At 41.3% G+C, this 19,436-nt stretch overlaps 1 protein-coding gene across 5 annotated transcripts in view; it reads left to right on the plus strand.

The window, feature by feature from the left end:
* SPTBN1 (spectrin beta, non-erythrocytic 1) overlaps positions 1-19,168 on the plus strand; it is a 135,958-nt gene extending 116,790 nt beyond the window's left edge. For 4 of the 5 annotated variants that reach the window (XM_080408355.1, XM_080408354.1, XM_080408353.1 and 1 more), the window contains 12 exons: positions 278-482; positions 635-1,009; positions 3,202-3,446; positions 3,875-4,013; positions 5,136-5,220; positions 6,335-6,531; positions 7,657-7,769; positions 8,378-8,441; positions 13,637-13,875; positions 15,164-15,337; positions 17,328-17,370; positions 17,742-19,168. In XM_080408355.1, coding sequence (XP_080264481.1) covers positions 278-482; positions 635-1,009; positions 3,202-3,446; positions 3,875-4,013; positions 5,136-5,220; positions 6,335-6,531; positions 7,657-7,769; positions 8,378-8,441; positions 13,637-13,875; positions 15,164-15,337; positions 17,328-17,370; positions 17,742-17,957 — 2,095 coding nt within the window. In that variant the 3' untranslated portion in view covers positions 17,958-19,168. Of the gene's footprint in view, positions 1-277; positions 483-634; positions 1,010-3,201; positions 3,447-3,874; positions 4,014-5,135; positions 5,221-6,334; positions 6,532-7,656; positions 7,770-8,377; positions 10,036-13,636; positions 13,876-15,163; positions 15,338-17,327; positions 17,371-17,741 lie in introns of those variants that run through there. The other variant, XM_080408357.1, reaches the window with a different exon arrangement.
* The last annotated feature ends 268 nt before the right edge of the window (positions 19,169-19,436 follow it).

Raw genomic sequence — 19,436 nt, forward strand, 5'->3', positions numbered from 1 at the left:
TGTGCTCTGTGGTTAAAGAAATGGAGAGCTTTGTTCCCAGCTTCACTTTCTAACGCTGGAGGGGGTGCCACACGTACAGGGCAGAGTTTTCCAGCTAGTGCAGTCAACTGGGCCAGCAGAAGACTGGTCCAGTACATTTGAGTCAAATTCATGCATGCAGCAGACATACATTCTGTGGATTGAATACCCCAAGTGATTTTTATTCCTTGTAGCTTTCTCCCATTTACTTTTATTTATAAAAGACAAAAAGGACTCAGTGCTCTTTGGTTTTTTTCAGTGAACGTATCAGCATGCGCCAATCCAAAGTGGATAAGCTATATGCAGGCCTGAAGGATCTGGCTGAAGAGAGACGGGGCAAGCTGGATGAGAGACACAGACTGTTCCAGCTCAACCGCGAGGTGGATGACCTGGAACAATGGATTGCTGAAAGGGAAGTGGTGGCAGGATCCCACGAGCTGGGACAGGATTATGAACATGTAACGGTAAGTTCTTTGGACGTGGCTGCAGGTTGACCTTCCTTTTCTGGATGATGCCCACAGTAGATGGTTGATATAAATGGGTGGCTGGCTTGCTTGGATTGCTCAGATCAGTTTGCACTTGCAGCTCTGCGTGATTTTGGTTTTCTGCGTTTCAGATGCTGCAGGAGCGATTCCGAGAGTTTGCCCGAGACACTGGAAACATTGGACAGGAGCGTGTTGATACCGTTAACCACATGGCAGATGAACTCATCAACTCTGGACATTCAGATGCTGCGACAATTGCAGAGTGGAAGGACGGACTTAATGAGGCCTGGGCTGATCTGCTGGAGCTCATTGACACGAGAACACAAATTCTAGCAGCCTCTTATGAACTGCACAAATTTTACCATGATGCCAAGGAGATCTTAGGACGTATTCAAGACAAACATAAGAAACTGCCTGAAGAGCTTGGTAGAGACCAAAACACAGTGGAAACACTACAGAGAATGCACACGACGTTTGAGCATGATATCCAGGCGCTCGGCACCCAGGTGTGTGGCAAGCGAATGGTGCTGTCTGTGCGAACAGGAACGGGAGCTGCAGAGTTCTGCTCCTGCTCTTGGTCCCTCCGTGGCTGGGAGACAGAGTGCTGCCAGCTGCTGTCTATGTGTATTTCTGTGGGAATAACTTCACCTGTGTCATTTTATCTGTCTTTCTGCTTCTCTGTCATTGCATTACGTTAATTAGTTTATCTAAAATAGACATCCATAAGTACACAGACTTTTGAATATGTAGGTAATTGTTTAACGTTATTCCATTTCCCGTCCTTGGTTGAAGAAGAATTTGCAAAGGCAGAGACCTTCTGTATCAACTTAAAGTAAAGCAGCTCCAGACAGTCTCAGCTTGCTGTGTGCAGGGGAGGAGAGTGGATGGAGAGGCACAAGGGTAACACTTCAGCTCCTCAGAGGACCTTTTTCTGATTACCTCAGGCAGCAGCACCAGCAGTACACTGTGGCTGATACAATTGGAAAATAGCTCACATTTGAAGGGAAAAGGGTTCATTTGACTTTAACTTGTTGTCTCTTTAGTCAGTTTCTGAAAGATGCTGAACAGATACTAAATCTGTAATTAATTTTTAATATACCAGGGGTAAGAGGAAATACAGGTTTCAGATTTTTCTGTCCTTAACGTTGTTCTTAGGTGTTATGTTAATTGTTCTGGAAACCACCTTAGATTTCCCTGCTTCTTACGCCCTGCTCACCTTGGTGAACAAGACACAACTATCCTGTCCCATGGAAGGAATGATATTCCAAAGAATACTTGGAGGACAGGTGTAAATATGAAGGGATGTGTCAGTCTGGATGGCGTTTTTTGGTTTGTTTGGGTTTTTTTTTTCAAAAAACACACAAAAACCCCCTGTCAAACTCTGTTCTGTCAGGCACTTTCTATTTTTCCTTTCTGAGAGGCAAGGGAAGCCTGAAGGCCTACGCAGAGGTTTTCTGGTTTGGCTATGAATCTGGGCATTCTGACTTAAATATTGTTTTTTATGATGCTTCCTAACAGCAGGCTGAAGAGATTTAAAGTACATAGTCCAGACTAAGATTTTTAAAAGCAGCCAAACTTGATCTAATTCTGAATCTTTTGAAGCTAAAGTATGTTAAATAGAAGGCAACAGCCACTTGTACAGCACACAAGGGATTCTAAACCAAAAAACAATGTTCAGCTGCCAGAATGAGAATTTTGGAAGGGAACAAGTTACTCAAGGAATGGAGGAGTTATGACTGACTGCATTTATCCCCAGTAGGGCAGAAAAGATAGCTTTTATGGCCAAGCTGCCTGCCAGTTCTTGATTATGTTGCAATTTACATATTTGTTTACACTAGAATAAAGGGGATATAGCAAGCATTTGATTTTTCAAGTGTTTTCCTTTCAGAGGCTGTAGATTTAATACATAAAATGGGAGATATTCACAAAACACCAATCCCAGTCTCTCAAAAAGGTAATTATAATCAAAACCTAAATGAAGGAACAAGTAATCATAGCACAGAGCTGTGGTGAAAGCACTTAGGATAGCTTTTGGGTGAAACAGCTAGAGCACCGAGATGGATCATTATGTCAGTGGCATGATCTCTGTGCCTGTAGCTAGAAGGCTGTTTAATTTGATGTTTTAAAAATAAGATTAAATTATTAGATGAGCTAATAGACTATTTCCTATCTTGAAAAAGATGTGAAACACTCAAGAAATAGCATTTGATGCAGTGTTTGAAAGAAAAAGAGATTTCTAATAGTAGAAGGATCTTTGAATTTCCAAATTTTCTTCTCTCTGAAGTCATTATCTAGATTTTTGAAAAATCATCTAGCTGGAGTAGTGGTTTTGATAGAGGAGTTCCTGAGTGACATTGTCACTTGTGAGAGGAAGAAAATTTGATTATGAAAATGGTCTCCTTTTGCCCTGACTTTAAACAGTCACTTGGTATTGGCACCCAGATTTACAGGAGGTTTAGGCAGCGGCAGATCTTTGCGATTTTGGGGGCCCCTTGACCCAGCAGTCTTCTCTAAGAAATAGTCTTACAGGGACATACTGACACAGTAACAGAACAAACCTTTTTAGTATTGACAGGCCAAATATATTCACAATGACCTTAGAAAGCCATTCAGATGATGAATTGGCAGCTAAAATATCACCATATTTGTAACTTGCAGCATCCAAAAACTAATGTGTTTCTCTTACATCTCGTGCCAGGTGAGACAGCTGCAGGAGGATGCTGCACGCCTTCAGGCTGCCTATGCTGGAGACAAAGCTGATGACATCCAAAAGAGGGAAAACGAGGTCCTAGAAGCGTGGAAGGCACTGCTGGATGCCTGCGAGGGCCGCAGGGTTAGACTGGTGGATACGGGAGACAAATTCCGTTTCTTCAGCATGGTTCGTGATCTCATGCTTTGGATGGAAGACGTTATCCGACAGATAGAAGCCCAAGAAAAGCCCAGGTAATGTGAAGTATCTTGTTCTCCATCAGAAGATAAGGCTGCGGGTCAGCTGAGTGAACGTCTATAAGACTCAGTATCACTGAGCCAGAAATTGAGAGAGAGGCAGTCAGAAGTGAGTGGTGGTGTAGCAGCTTGCTTTTCTGCATCGTTGCCCAGCAGAGGCTGTGCGGGCTACTGAAGTAATTGCAATGTTAAATTGTGTTCAAAGAGATTCTCTCACACACTTGTTTTTATTTGATCTCTGATTCAGACCAGAATGGTGCCTTTCCTACGGAAAGGCTGCTAACAATCTTGCTTCCTGAACTACAAAGACAATCTAGGAATTAATTTTTTTATCATACAGTTGTGGGTTAGTTTACTAGTTTTGAAATGTTAACAACCGTTAGATCTGGAATATGTGTTTCTGAACCATGGATTGGTCATTGTAGGGATGTTTCATCTGTTGAACTACTAATGAACAATCACCAGGGTATCAAAGCCGAAATCGATGCCCGAAATGACAGCTTTACTACCTGCATTGAGCTCGGCAAGTCTCTTCTGGCAAGAAAACACTACGCATCCGAGGAGGTACTGCGCTTCCTGAACATGTAACAGCTGCAGTGCAGCTGGCCTATAGGTTTTGTTTCAGTTGGAGAAACTTGCATTGTTGAATCTACAGATTAATAAGCTGCGTGTTTATAATGACATGCATGACTTCAGGGACTGTTGCACTTATTTGTTATTGTGGAATTAGTGTGTAATTTAACTCTGTGAATTTATGCTGGGTAGCAGAGATGGCACCTAAATTTAAAGTATCATTTTTAGTCCAGGAAATGCAAAGAAGCTGTTGCACGCAGTTCTGCAGAGAGAAGGCTCGTGGACGGCTGTTTGGAAAGGTGACTTCTTTGAACAAGAGGAGAGGTAGCCAGGAGACAACCCGAATTCTGCACAGGGGAACTGGAATGTTACGAAAAGGCCTGCTTAGGGAAAGGGGCAGGAAAAAGTTTCTCTCACAGGGAGTAAATCCAGGCAATGTTAAGAGAAAAATGTATCCAAGTGCTTAAGGCCTTGATTTACTTTCTGATTTGTCTAGGCCAGAGGATAGAGGCTTAACCCATGTTTCCTCCTGCCTCCCTTGGTGGAGGGGGAGTAACCAAATGTCATAAGGTACTGTCCCCTCAGGGAGGTGGTATCTTCTGTGCCTGCCTTACACACCGGTGCTGTGGAGTATCCTTGGAGAAACATTTCCTCAGGCACTGGGAGGTCTGCTAGCCAGTGTCCACCCTGAGAATAACAAGGGGCTTATGCTGGCATGCCAGTGTTGTTAGCACAGGTAGCTGCAATCTTTTTGTAAGTCATGAGCAGCACATTTTGCATTATTAGCTAGAAAAGGGCAGAAGATAAAATGCGTGATTGCATCATTTAGATTTGTCCATTATACTCTTTTTTTATCAAATATTCTTGGTGCCATAGTTCTCAACAGATACTGAATGCTTATGCAAATGTGATATTTTAATGCAAATGTCGTATTTATTTATACTTTGACAAGAAAAACAGCTGTTGTATTCATGTTTTAAGTCGCTTTCTGACAATCTAGCACAATGGATTTTGTCAGTGCCTTTTGCTGGTGGTAACAGCTTACGCGGTGTGGTCGGGTGAGCCTGCTGTCTGGTGCTTGTGTAACAGTCCTGCATTCTCCTCTTCATCCAGATCAAGGAGAAGCTGCTGCAGCTGACAGAAAAGAGAAAAGAAATGATTGACAAATGGGAAGACAGATGGGAGTGGCTGAGACTGAGTAAGGACATCCTTGGATTTCTTTTGGGCAGAGCCATGTCTAACTTTCTCTTCACTGCATCTTTCTGAGCGTTGACAACTGCAGCTCCTTACTTTTTATTAACGGTGCTTGAAAGTGTTTGTACAGTAATTGCTTTAAGATTCACACCTATTGATTGTAAAATAATGGAGAATTTGAAACCAGGAAACCTGCACCAAAGGTCTTAGTCTATATGATCAAACTTAGAGCTAGGTGAGATAGATCTACCATATTTTGCAGGTGTCACATTCCAACCGTGAATCTGCAAAGGATGCACTACTGAAAAATAGGGAGATGTAAAGCCCTGCTACCTCACACGTGTAACGTGCCAGTGTTATCTGAGAGGCTAGGGTGCTGATGAGCAGTTTACTGACAAAAGGTGTACTTTTAAGCGTTGCAGTGTTTTGCAAGTTTTATGCCAGCAGCAACCACCCAGTTCTGATACTCCTAACAAGGTGATCCACATCTCGTAAACAGACTGAGGCCTTTGCAGCAGGCAGTTGTCCAGGATCTCAAGACATGTAGTGCAGTGTAGTTGTTTCGTGGGGTTCTGGGCTGCTACGTATACATTCTTTGTTTTTTTCTGAGCCTCAGCAGGCTTTAAGAAATACAATAGCATGGGCAGTTGTCCCTCAGTTTGGGTGTTTGTGCCATGTTACTCTTCAAAATTGCTTGATCCTGTTCACAGAAACAGTGGAAGCTTTTTTTCAGCTGTGAAGACAGAAGGAAGGAAACCTGGGACTGTAGCACTGTAGACAAACACAAAGTACAGAAATACTGCTTGCCCCAGGGAACTACAGCCTACAGTCTAGCTGTTCTGTAGGCCGGGCAGTCTGAGGAAGAAAACCAGCAGATAACAGGCTTTCTGCTCTGAAGTTAGTGGAAACAAAAAAGGAAACACTGGACTTGCAAATTGAAGTAGTCTGTAGAAGGAGTGAGGGTGAGCTTTAACTTTTTCTTTTTCCCCAAAGCCAAGCCAACAGGGTAATTTTCTGTCTTTTAAACGATTAGTGAGCTTAGTTAAGGAAAATACTTAGCCAAATACATTTACTTTTTTGACATTAATGGTGCTGATACCTGTACGTTCTTTGCTCAGTTTTGGAGGTACACCAGTTTTCAAGAGATGCAAGTGTGGCTGAGGCCTGGCTGCTGGGACAGGAACCCTACCTGTCTAGTCGTGAAATAGGTCAAAGTGTTGATGAAGTGGAAAAATTAATTAAGCGGCATGAAGCATTTGAAAAATCTGCAGCTACTTGGGATGAGAGATTTGCAGCACTGGAAAGACTGACCACGGTGAGTGCTATGGGCGAGAATAACCTGTTTTGGCTTCGTTCTCCTTCATATTGGTGCCAGCTGATTGTTCGGAATAACGCCCAGCATCACCAGCCTAATCTCCATTTGTTGACCAACCTTAGCCAATCACCCAGAGTCTGAAGTTTCATGTTCCAACAATACTAAAACCCTCTCTGGTTAGTTTGAACTCAACAATCTGCAAGGAAAAAACTTAAATGGTAAATGACCTTGGTAGTCAGCAAGAGCTGTCCAGGCACAGGAGTGATGGTGACCCAGAAGGCAATGCAGGAGCAGAGCAGTTTGCTCCAGCCCTCTGCCATACGGGTTGTGCTGCTAAAAGGGAAGGGGGATTCTGAGTGGAGAAGACACAGATCCATACACTTGAAATTACTTTTGGTTAAAAGATGACAGTGCGAGGAGACAGTGGTGAGGAGGGGAGTTCAACAAAAATGTTTGTTGTGTTTTGACTGCTGCAGTACAATGCTCTATTGTCCCCTAGAAAGACATAATAAGCAGAAGACAAAAAAGGCCCCCAAAAATTTTGAGCACAGCTGCCATGTCAGTAATTAATGTTTGGAGAGCATGTTACCATCTTTGGAGAATAATTTTACTTTAGACATTAAAATTGAAGTGGCTTGATTTTTCACACGCACTGAGTGTCACAGCTGCAGACAAAATGAATTTGATGCTTCTCAGCATCCGCAAAAATCAGGCTGGTTTTATTTAGGTGGTTAATTTCAGGGATTTAGATGTGGAGCACTATTTCTATGTGTGGCAAGCAGACAAGAGGATGTCACTTTTCAATATTCTAATAGCTTGGGCTGCTTTCTTGTTTGTGTTTTTTGTTCTAATAGGATGAATTAGAAAAGAAACTTGGACAGTGGTGAGCTGCTGCCCGGGCACTCCACTTGATGTTAAAGGGTCTGATACTGTATGTCTTTACTGACAAATTCAGTGCAACAAACTTTGCGTGATTTTTTAAAGACTGATGCCTTCAAGTTTTATTCCAATTAGCTTTAATTTTCATAATGTTTCAGAAAAATGTACAGAGTAACTTTTAGTTCTAGAAATGCTCCTGCAAAATGTGCAGTGCTTTTAAATGCACAAAAATATTGCATTTCTCAGTTGGAACTTCTGGAAGTACGTCGACAGCAAGAGGAAGAGGAGAGGAAGAGACAGCCGCCCACTCCAGAGCCCAGCCCTAAGGTTGCAGAGGATGCAGACTCCCAGCAGCAATGGTAAGCCCAGGATGCGGGAAGCTGAGCTGCGTGCTTCGTGTGGTTTCTTCAGACAGAATTCTTGGGCTGAAGAATTACTGTAAAGGGAGAGCCTGGAGCTTGTACGGTTTTGTAATGTGACCCTTTCTAGAAGACTTGTTGGTTTACGGGGGCAGGACCTTTTCCAGACACCTGAATTCACTCCCAAGTTGAATGTTCCAATTATTCATCACGATGCAGTGTTAAAACTGCTGAAGTGTACCTGGCCCTAAAGTAAGAATGCTGGTTTTACACCCACTATGTTATGAATTAAGATTTCTGAACAGTCATGGCTTTTTTCTTTGATGAGCATCAGTTACAGGTAGAATTCAAGCCATGTCCATGGAATACTAACATTTATAAAATTACTTATGTGATAGGAGTAGGCTTATTTGTAAGGTAACTGTCAGAAAAGTCTGGGTTGATCTCATGTAACATTGGGGTTATTCAGCTGGGCCTGAGGATTTTAGCAATTTGCTTGAATTTCTGAGGTGGGCAGTGTTCAGTCAAAAGATCTCATTTTGGTGAAAAAGCTGGGTGACTTTCAGGAACTTAATACAATTTCTCTTCTTTTTCTTCTCTCCCAACAGGGATGGGACAAAAGGAGAACAGGTTTCCCAAAATGGTTTGCCATCAGACCAGGAATCTCCACGGGTTAGTTACCGCTCCCAAACCTACCAAAACTACAAAAACTTTATTAGCAGACGGACAGCCAATGACCGGTCGTGGTCTGGACTGTGACATACAGAATCATTTGCAGCAAAAGACACCTTTTTTCAGTATGGTTTACTGGTACTGGTTTAATCTTTTGGCTTCAGATTTCCCTGCTGCTTTTCTCTTCCTTCCCATCAGTTGACTTTTATTTAATTAGCAGCCCCTTGGAGATATATTTGCTTCACTTTAATCCTTGTTTATTTGAATCTCCCCACTGACACTCAGTTCCTTTAAGGTGACACATTTATTTCATGTTATTTACTGTGAGTTTTTCATGTCGCTAATAGTATTAAGATTTTCCAGCTAAATCGTCCTTTATATGAGTAATTGAGATTTAATGAGATTACATCATAATGAAGAAGAGAACTAGAATCTGACAGGTATGACGCATCGAGTTATACTAACAGGTTTCAGCACGGCAACATTATTAAATCAGCTGCATTAGCAAGTGAGTTATTTACAAGGCCAAAGATAATACATGCAAGTGAGCTCAGCAGTAAAGGCTGGGAGGGAGGGGAGAGTTGTAACTATCAACAAATAAAAGCCTTAAGGTTAGTTGTGTAACATTCCATGCAGAATGGACTCATTGACTGCAGATAAAAATAAACGTGAAATAAAACATTAAAAACTAGTATCTAGATTTATCTTGGTATTTAGTCCTCATGAAGAGTTGTGATCTTGCTGAACAGCTATTCTGGGGGCCCCGTTTTGCCTTGGTCCTGTCTAATTCACCCTACAGCAATTTGATTTATGATATCAGAGAGACAGTGGTAGAAATGAGAGCAGGGTGCGGACCCTTATGGAGAGACTGTGATACTTTTCTTTAAAAACTAAATAAAATACGTTGGTCTAAGATCCCAGCTCTTTATTTTGTATAGATGGAGGCTGAATGGGCCATGCCTTACTCATTCCTTCTTGACAGGGGATGTCCCAGTGGAGTCAGGATGCATGCCAATAATCCTAATGTGCAGCCATAAAAATACCAGTAAATATGTATATACAGTTAACGCCACACAGTAGCTGAAAACTGCCTTACCTCTCCATAACCTTCCTGCAAAGCCTACTTGTTTCAATTAATGCTTTCAGTGGTGAGAAAAATGACACTTCTTTTTCTTACGATTTTGAACCTCACTCTCTGAGGTGATACTAAGTGCAGGAAGGGCTCCGGGTGGTCTCAGAGTGGTGGAGATTCGAGCTCTTACCCATACTGCAGAGGAAACACCGGCCTCAGTCTAGGGCTCGGGGAGGAAATGCCTTTCAGCATAAGCTTTACCTTTCAAAAAGCCCATCCCAGTAACTTTTGGGTCTGCACACAGACTCTGTCAATGCTGCAGGATGCTAAGCAGTTCTGCCCTTTTCCTTCTTTAATTTAAAGCCTTTTGGCTCATCTGTAATTTTAAGTTGTGAAGTGAGCTGTCTATTGTACATTCTAATGTTTATGGAATTACATATAGTTGTGGCAAGGAACGTGAGGTGGCCTGCAAGCACATCCCAGATCATCATCATCATCATCTTGTTGGTTACCACAGCCTTATATGTCACCCATGTGCTGCTTTTTTTTTTTTTTTTTTTTTTTTTTTTTAATACAATGATACATAAAGCATTTCCATGTTAATCTTCGCCATCTGCGCTTCAGTCTTTCACGAGACCTTTTTAGCTCGGTTCATTGAATCTTGTGTTGCAATACATCAGATGTGCACAGCTGTGTTATTTCTGATTTGAGGTGCAAGATATGCTGCTGTTGATCAGAATTTCGACTTCTGACAACTAGCTGAGCGGTGCAGCTGAATTGTTCTGTATTGGCTGAGCTTGCAAAGTGAGAAAGGTGATTGAAAGGATGTGCTTCAGTAATTGTACTGCTGCTGTAACTTGTCTTTCCACTTCATGATGCATGTGTTGTTTTTTTTTCTTTTGTCAGGATAACAACATATAGCTTCTTAATGCCTTTAAAAGTTACAAATTTATGCAAATGATCTGGTGACTACCTACACCAGTGCTGGCTCTCTGTGCCTGTAAGAGTATGACAGTTCTCAGAGCAGTATAGCTGTAGCTTCAGACTCCACCATCTGGGAAGCCTTTAGATGTGTTCTGGCTAAAAAGTAGTATGTAAAAGCATTTTATATAGGTGCACTTTTTTACTTGTATTAGTACACTTTCATATAAAAATTACACTTCTATGATGAAGAAAAACGAATTAAGTTATCGATTAAGGTCATCATTTCAGGCACAAGAAGTGTAAGATTTCACCTATTTATTACAGCCTATGGTACTGGCTTAAAACATTGAAGTGGTACTTATGCCAGAGCAATATATGGGCTGTCATCTCTTTGCATCTGAAAAAGGCAAATAGATCTCTGTTATTCAAGCTGTGGTGCAGAGTCTTAAGTTGGTGAACTGAATATAAAGTTGCTTCATGCACTACGAGAATAGAAGGGATGTCTCCAGTCATTGTCACCAGCTGGCTTGTTGCATGTTACAGTCCTGATTTAAGTATCTCAAGAGTAGTCTTTAGCCACTAAAGCATTTGCAACTAACCTCTCAGTCACGATTAAGAAAACTGAATTCATGTACGTGAGAACTGTTTTGTTGTAACAGTACAGTTTGCTATTAATGTTTGTCCTCCGTTGCGTTGTCTCTGCATGCCCGATGCATGTTTCCATTAAAGTTTGTTTAGCTCCTGTTTTTTCTCTATTTTCATGACACATTCTTCGCATAGCTTTTGATGACTCAGATTCATTTTGCTTGTTTTCTGTTAATTGTAGATAACACATGAAAAGGAAATAAAACCTGAAAGAGCATCAGAAAGGCTTTTCGTAGCCCTTTTACAATCAGTAGAGTTGAGTTTTAAGTAGAAGTTACAGGTCTGATTGTGTGATTAAAGTTGGCAGTTATCTTTTAGAAACACAGGGTTGCAAATTGCAGCACTGATTTACGAGTTATTTCCCATAAAAGCACGTTTAGAAGCTGTGCAGTGGCAGCTGTTTTGAAACTGGCCTGTTTTGCTTCAGGTTAGTGGTTATAGGTACCCCAAAACCAGTAATTTCACATCTTTCCGGTATCACTACAGAAAACATGCTACTTTCAGCATCGGTTTAGGTGACAGGTAGTTCTGGGCCGTTTATGGAAGTTGTTGAGATAAGGTACGGAGGTCTCTGTAACTCCTGGTTGCTGGTCACAAAGGCTTCATGTGGCTTAGACAGGGATCCAGCCGCTGAGAAGCAGAGTTGGCGGTTCAGGCACTGTCTCTGGTCAGAAAGATTTGCCAAGGGCTCTCCTGTTCCTTGAACGCTGTCTGTTGGCCATTGGTGATCAGCAGTGGCGGTGGTTGGTTAATTGAGCTTTCTTTGGTGAATCACTGGTTATTTCATTACCTGTGTTATAGTAGCTGTGCTGGCAGTGTTTGGATAATCTTCAGCCTCATCTATTTATTTACCCTCTCCCCCCTTTAACGCAACATTTTTGTTCTGTTTTGAGATTTGGATACAAATAGTGAGGTTTGATGGCTTAGATTTATCCTAATTGTGAAGAAGCAGCGTCATTGATTTTTACTTCCACTGGATAACAGTGCAGCGTAGATGTTTTCTCTTGCAGACTAGGCTGTAAGGCTACATGTCTTTAGGGACAGAGTGAAAAAACAACTGAATTGGAATGTGAGCTGTGATTCTTTCCCTGTTTTAGTGGTGTAGTGTCTGTACTCTGGAGATTTAGATTGCTTAAAGGCAGTTAACCAATCCTTCCCATATTCATAGCAAGTCGACACTTAGATCTTCCTAGGTCAATGTGTGAGGTACAAAGGTGTGAGGTACAATAACGTATACTTGGCAGGTATAAGAAGTTCTAGCAAATGGTGGCAAAATTTAGTTTGTTGCATAATAATTCGGCTGCTTTTGAATTGTCCAGGCCATGTGCAGAAGTGGGAATGTCTAATTATCGTGCCATTCACAAATACCTGCTTGTCTGCATAAAACCAGTCCAGAACGTTTGTAATCTACTAGAGCATTAGCAGCACTAAGCTTTAGTAACTTGCTAATAATAATAATAATACTACACACTGGTTGTGTAACTCCTGAGCTGCTACCAACGGCTCTACATGTCAAAGTAATGGTACAAGAAAAAAACACACCAAAACTGGGACCAAGCTGCATTTCAAAAGCTTATAGCCATTAGGATTCCAATTTAAATGATTTTTGGATGAATGGCTCCTGAAGACGTCGACAGCTTGACCAGTCAGAGCTGCTGGAAACATGGCTGCTCTCTAGGCTATCTCGATCACAGTGCGACAGGCAACGCGATCAACAAAGCAAGTGATGGGCAAGGCCTTGGTTCTGTCTTTGTTTGGGGGTAAATAGCTGTGTGATGTTGTGTGACTGTGGTGGTTTTCAGTTCCTTTAACAAAAATCCAATCCACCTAATAACGCAAGTCTGAAAAAGACCTTGATGAATTGACACGTGACCTCATTTCCCTTGTCTTTAAGATCCAATATCCTAACTGGGATGGTGGAGATGAAATGCATGGTGTAATCTTTTCTAATTTCTGCATGTTTTGATTTTGTTGTGTCACTAGGGGAATGGGGAAAGCGGGAAAGGAGCTTTTACAGAAACAATAAATTGCACACATTTTTGTAAATGCTCCTGGGCAATTTTGACATATTTTTCTGCTGACTCACAGTTAATATCTTTTATGGACTTGTAATACCCCAGTAATGCCATAAATGTATTTAAGGTGGCTGATGTGTATAACTTCTACTGTTCCTCTAGGTTTGCAGAAAGTGTGATTGTTACTGTTCCAAACATTTGAGTACTTGGCAACGGAACTGAATGCTCTCATTTTAGGAATAACGATATATAAAAGAATATGAATTGACCAGCAGAGCAAAGCACAGTAAAATTCACACTGATGTTTAGCTGCTCTTATTTTCCTGTCTCTCCACCTATAAAATGGGTACTAATCCATTCATACCTTCTAATTTCCTTGGCCTTCTGTGTCTCCATGGAGTGTGAGAAAGAACTTACTGGCCTGTGTCATTCTCCAGGCAAAGTTTATACACAGCCACATTGTGCAGGGAAACAGATTAACTGCGAGATAACTCAGTGGTGTGAGGCTTCTAGATGAACATTTTTTCCACTGTTCCTAGGTGGCAGAAACCGCAGAAACAAACGAAATGGTCAATGGAGCTGCAGAGCAGAGGACAAGTTCGAAAGAGTCTAGTCCTGTTCCTTCTCCAACGGCAGACCGCAAAGCCAAGACGGCCATCCAGGCCCAGACTGCTGCTACCCTACCAGCCAAAACACAGGAGATTCCTTCAGCTCAGATGGAGGGCTTCTTACATCGCAAACATGAATGGGAGACGCACAGCAAGAAAGCCTCGAGCAGGTAAAGTACTCGGTGCATAATGCAGATAACGGCGTCCGAACTCACCAGGACATAAGACAGTAAATGTTAGCCCTGCTGCTGTTGTCTTCTCACAGCTCCTAAAGACCTTTCAGGCTTATGCTCCTGTTGTTGTAGGAACTGCATATGCGCGACTGAACAGTATATTTGATGAAGTTGCAATCTAAAGATGCGTGGTAGAAAATGCAGCGCTACCCATATTTGGAGGGTGGAAAACTGAGGGGTAAAGATGCCGCGAGTTTCCCACTTAACATGATGAATCTGTGGCAGTAGTGGGATTTGATTCCAGATCTCTCAAGTTGTATGTTACTACAAGAAAAGAAAACCACGTAGGTGTGAGAATAGAAATGTGCATATTTTTCTGACATTTTCTGTTTGCACATTAGCACTTCCCACCTACTCTCTAATCTGTTCAGAAGAGAAATGCAGGTGAAGATGATTTGTGTGCCATAGCTGATTCCATTCCTAAGGACCCAGTCCTGCGGTTCTCAAACAGGCAAAATTCTGAGATTCCTGTCTGCACTGGAAAAGCAGACTGGGGTCCTTTGTGACCCAAGAGAGCTCTGCGAAGCAGATTTATGTCTTGTCTGACAAGGAAAATGTTGACTAGCAAGTCAGTGAGCTCCACCAACATCCCAAGGGTTTGGTAGGACCTGACATACTCGGCAGAGCTGAGTGTAGGTCGCAAATGAGTACAGTACTACCATGATTATTTTTTTTGACCTAGGGTTGTTGACACCAGAGGACTACTCGGAAGTAGTGACAGCCACCAATACTAATATCTAGGGACTCCTTATTTCCAGTAATCATTGACTTTTGTAGCTGTATTGGAGAATGAGGCTGATAATGCCAGTAAGACTACTTGTAACAATCAAGGATTTCACATCTGATCCATTCGATAGTTTGCAGCACAATGAGAATTCCTTATACAATAAGGCACCATCATTAAAAGGTCAATCATTTTCTCTCCCACGTATGCAAACTGCCTAGTCTGCCAAGCAGTCCTCCCACTGTTAGGATATGCTTGTGTGCTATTGTGGAGCGCTGGAAATCTCTGTTCCATTTGGCTCACAGTCAGTGCTTTTGTCTTGAAGTTGTGCTTATATGCGAGAATTCACTGTCTGCAGCTTACAGGACAGTGTAGGATGTATTCACATCCTCAAACTGAATGAGCCTCCACTTCTTATAGAAATAATCGTTTGGATTCTCCAGTTCCACAAGTAAGAGTATTAGGTTGATAAATATTTCTGTTGTTTTCTGTGTCTTGAAGATCATGGCATAATGTGTACTGTGTCATAAACAACCAAGAGATGGGCTTCTACAAGGATTCGAAAGCTGCTGCTTCTGGCATCCCCTACCACAACGAGATTCCTGTCAGCTTGAAAGAAGCAGTCTGTGAAATAGCGGTCGATTATAAAAAGAAAAAGCATGTGTTCAAGCTAAGGTAAACCTGTTGAAACATTTTGCCATCCGTAAAAGCTCTGGTGGGTATGTTCACTGTGTGAATTCAAGGGAGGACCCAGCCTAAGAACTGATCATGAATATTAACTGCAGCATCTATTTTTCTGAACAAGCTCTTCCCAACACTGAAACGTGGTATATTTATCAAAGGTAGCAAGCACAAAACAGGTTTGAAATAATCAGTGCACTTTATTTATGGCTGGGACAAGACTAGACATGTATGCCTAAAGCTAGGATCCTGCATTTAAAAATGTTGGGTTTTCAGCTGCTCCTTCTGGAAGTAATTGAAAAGAGCTGAATGCTCGTGGTTCTGCTCGTTTCAAAATCAAGCCCATTGTTTAATTTTTCATTATGAATGTAGGAGACTGCTGAAGACATGTATCACGTTTTCAGGTCTAGAGCTTAGTTACAGACCATTTAATTTTGAAATATGTGAAGTCCTTTGTGTTCAGAGGTTAAAAAAAAAAGGCTTTTTGTTCCAAAATTGTGCGTGTGTTTTACCAATCAATCGTTTAGTGCCAACATTTAATTTTTTTTTCTATTACACAGCTACTAAATAATTCTGCCAAAGGAGGCTCACTTCATGAACTGATCCGTTTGTGTATTCCAAGATAGAGATTGGGGAGCAGGGGGAGGGTGTAGTTTTATATTGATAGAGGAATCCTCTAGAGATGGTAGAATCCATATCTGGGAAAATTTGCTTTATAGCAAATATATAGGGAAATATATAGCAAATATTTAGGGAAATTAAGCTTTCTTGAAGGACAGGCCTGCAGCTATATGATTCATCCTTTATACTATTTTAAACATCTCTGAATTGATAACGTAAAGATATGCTGTTCCAAATACAAAGTTAAGCAGAAAAATCAATTGCCTTTCTTTTCACAGTACCTTGTCACCTGCATCAGGCCTCTCGGGTAATGGCATGGAGCATATTTTCTTTACTCATTCTTATTAGGAGAGTCCCCAGAGAGTTCACCAGCTTGTCATGGCAAATCTCTCTCTCCCAGCTGAGAGAGGGTACGTTGTGGAACATCTGAGAGGTTCACTTCTACAATGACTAAGGTCTTCACAGACCTCGTGTGCAGGCACATCTCTCACAGAAATGTCTAGTTGTGATTGCTGGAGAGTACGCTGGAAAAAATTTTTCTTAATTTTTTTAAAGAAGAAAGGAAGGAAATATATTTTTCTTAGTATCTGTCTGTGCTGGTATTTTACCATTTAATACTTAGTTTCATTTTGTAAAGAGATTATTTTAAAATTATTTCTTTTGTGGGGAAAGATCAGGAAGCCTGCAACACTGCTCCCACTGACCCTGCCTCCTGTGTTGTTCAGTCTTTTTTTTAGTTAATATATATCTTCACATACATTGTTAAATGTATCCCAGTTAAGCCATCTGAGTCAAATCAGCACAGAAGGAAAAGAGAAAGGAGACTGTGGCATTCAGTGTGAGGAGGCAGCTATTCATAGATAATACACAGTGTAGTTTCTTAGAGTCACTACCACAGTAGTTATGACAGCAGAGCAGCTGCAGAATTTTGCTAGGTTTCCACAAAAGCTGTGAAAACTGGGTGTTGCCTGTGGCTTTTGTCTTTTTGAAGTATTACATAAAGTTTTACACTGTCTTTTGCAAAAAAACCCAAAAGATCTGCCTGGAAGAGCAAGTACTGGAACAGCAATCGTCAGCTGCTGAAGATCGCAGCCTCTGCAGTGCCTCCTGACATGCTGGAACACATCCACTGTCATAAGCGTGTCTGGAGACCCGAACATGTGGGGTGTGTGGCTGTGTCTGCCTGAGTGCAAGATACCAAACCACGAGTTGTTGGGGTGTATTGGTGCACGTGTGGATGTTACGACTGTCCCGTGCAGTCCCGTGTGTCTCAGTCCGATTACGTACCATAGCTAAACAAGGAGGAGTTGATGCAGTGTGACTACTGCTAAACTAAATTCGTGATGGTTGTTTTTCTTTACAGACTGACTGATGGCAACGAATACCTCTTCCAAGCCAAAGACGATGTAAGTTTGTTTTTCATATTGTTTATTACAGATGTGGTATCTGATCTTTGGTACAGCAGGAAAAAAATAGCTGCTAAGAGCTCAGGGGTGCGCTTTGATTTCCTGGTCTTTAGTCTTGTGCATACGTGTGCATAATGCGTAGATTCAGCAGCTCCCACTGGCACCACCTGGGCAGCTGGGCTTTTCAGGTGCGGCTTCTAGTAGATGCCTTCTGCCGGTGCGTAACCAGAGGAGTGCCAGATGATGAGTTAGGACGGTGTTTCCTTTCATTTCCCACTTCTGTCTGTTCCCCTTCCACAATGTTGAGTGAATTAGAGAGGGCGCGTGACACGCAGATTGTAACAGCTTTCTGCCTTTGGTGCTTCTTGAAGGAGGAGATGAACACGTGGATTCAGGCCATCACATCAGCTATCTCTTCTGATAAAATCGAAGTGTCCCCGACCACCCAGAGCACTCCAGCCTCCAGCCGTGCCCAGACCCTGCCCGCCAGCGTCACAATAACCAGCGAGTCCAGCCCTGGCAAGCGGGAGAAGGACAAAGAGAAAGACAAAGAGAAAAGATTCAGCCTTTTTGGTAAAAAGAAGTGAACTCCATCTCCACACACTGCACTTCTCTGACCGTTCCAGTGGAATTCCAGCATGCGAGCTCAGAACCAATACGTTACTCTCTGTGCCTCATGTTCCTCAATGTGATTGACATTTTTTTATTTATAGAGCGTTTTAAAATAAAAAGCCAACAAAAAAGAATCTAAAGTTACAAATGTATGAGGTGCATTGGGCAGCTTCTGTAGGAGAGGGAGGACCAGGTTTTGGGGGTTTGTTTTTGTTTTTGTTTTTTTTTTTTAAATGAAGTTAATGTAGATTAGATCTTAATATTTAAACTGTTCCTCAATTTTGTGAGGCTGTCTTGGAAAATAACCCACTCCTAGTGCTATTGGTATGCAAGGCAGCGGTGCTTTCGAATCTACTGTGCACATCAAAAAACAATGTACAAATTTTCAAAAACGTTTACTTCCATTTAAGGTTGTTATGCTGAGTCTTGACTAGTAGAACCTCCCATTACAATTCTAACATTTATTAAAATGATAGTGTATTATCTTTGCTGTAACAGAGTGCAGGTATGCATTGACTTACAGACAAACCAGTTATATCCTGGCATTGGTTATTAACACAACCTGAAGCTTTTCTGCATCAAGTACGACAGATAAGAATGTTGGTGTACAAGGTGGATTAGCAGACTGATACAGTTTTAAATAATCTGTAATTTCAAATTTTTTTTTTTTGCTGAAATACATTATATTGTATGTTTCAGATAATTCTAGTACAAAGTATAATAAGACTAGATGTATAATAAACCCTTTAAAATCATGGATAAGTGTAAAAGTGGAACTGAAGCATTTACTGGAAAAGTAATGTTACTCAAATGGTTACTTGCTTGTCAGCTGCAGCACTGTGTGTTATAATTTTGCTACATTACCTTGCTCTTTGATACATAGTGTGCATTTCTCTGTCACTGTAACTATTGTAATGAAAAATTTCCATCTTACTGCACAATCAAAAATTACATTTAATAGGAATGAACTTTCAATGACTGGGCCTGTAGTCAAGAGTAGTACTGGAACTGGCTTTCAGTTGTATCGAACTGTACCTCTAGACTTTTACCCTATCTGTTAAATATATGCTATGTCATTAAATGCTTTTAAAACTAAATATGCTGGTTAAGTTTCTTATTTCATTTCTGATGATGTTAAACCCTGATTTTGAAAGAGGATCAAAAATAAAGTTATTTTAAAATGTCACCTCTCCTGTGCGCTGAAACTAATGTCTTCAAACGTAATTCCACTTTTTTGTGCAAAAGTTCATGCTGAAATAGTTTTCTCTCTTCCTGCTGTTCTTAGCTTTCCTTTTCCCTTCACTCCCCACTTGCCCTTGCTTTCGTCCTGCCCCCCCAAATTAAGTGCCAAAGAATAGAGAGGGAAGGAATTAAATCAGTTATTTGGTCAAATATTTTGACATAGGTATTTTTTGTTTGAAATAAATCCAGCAGAATCAATGGGACTAAGCCAT

The sequence above is a fragment of the Falco punctatus genome (genome assembly GCF_963210335.1).
Source record: "Falco punctatus genome assembly, chromosome: 12".
NCBI classification, from domain to species: domain Eukaryota; kingdom Metazoa; phylum Chordata; class Aves; order Falconiformes; family Falconidae; genus Falco; species Falco punctatus.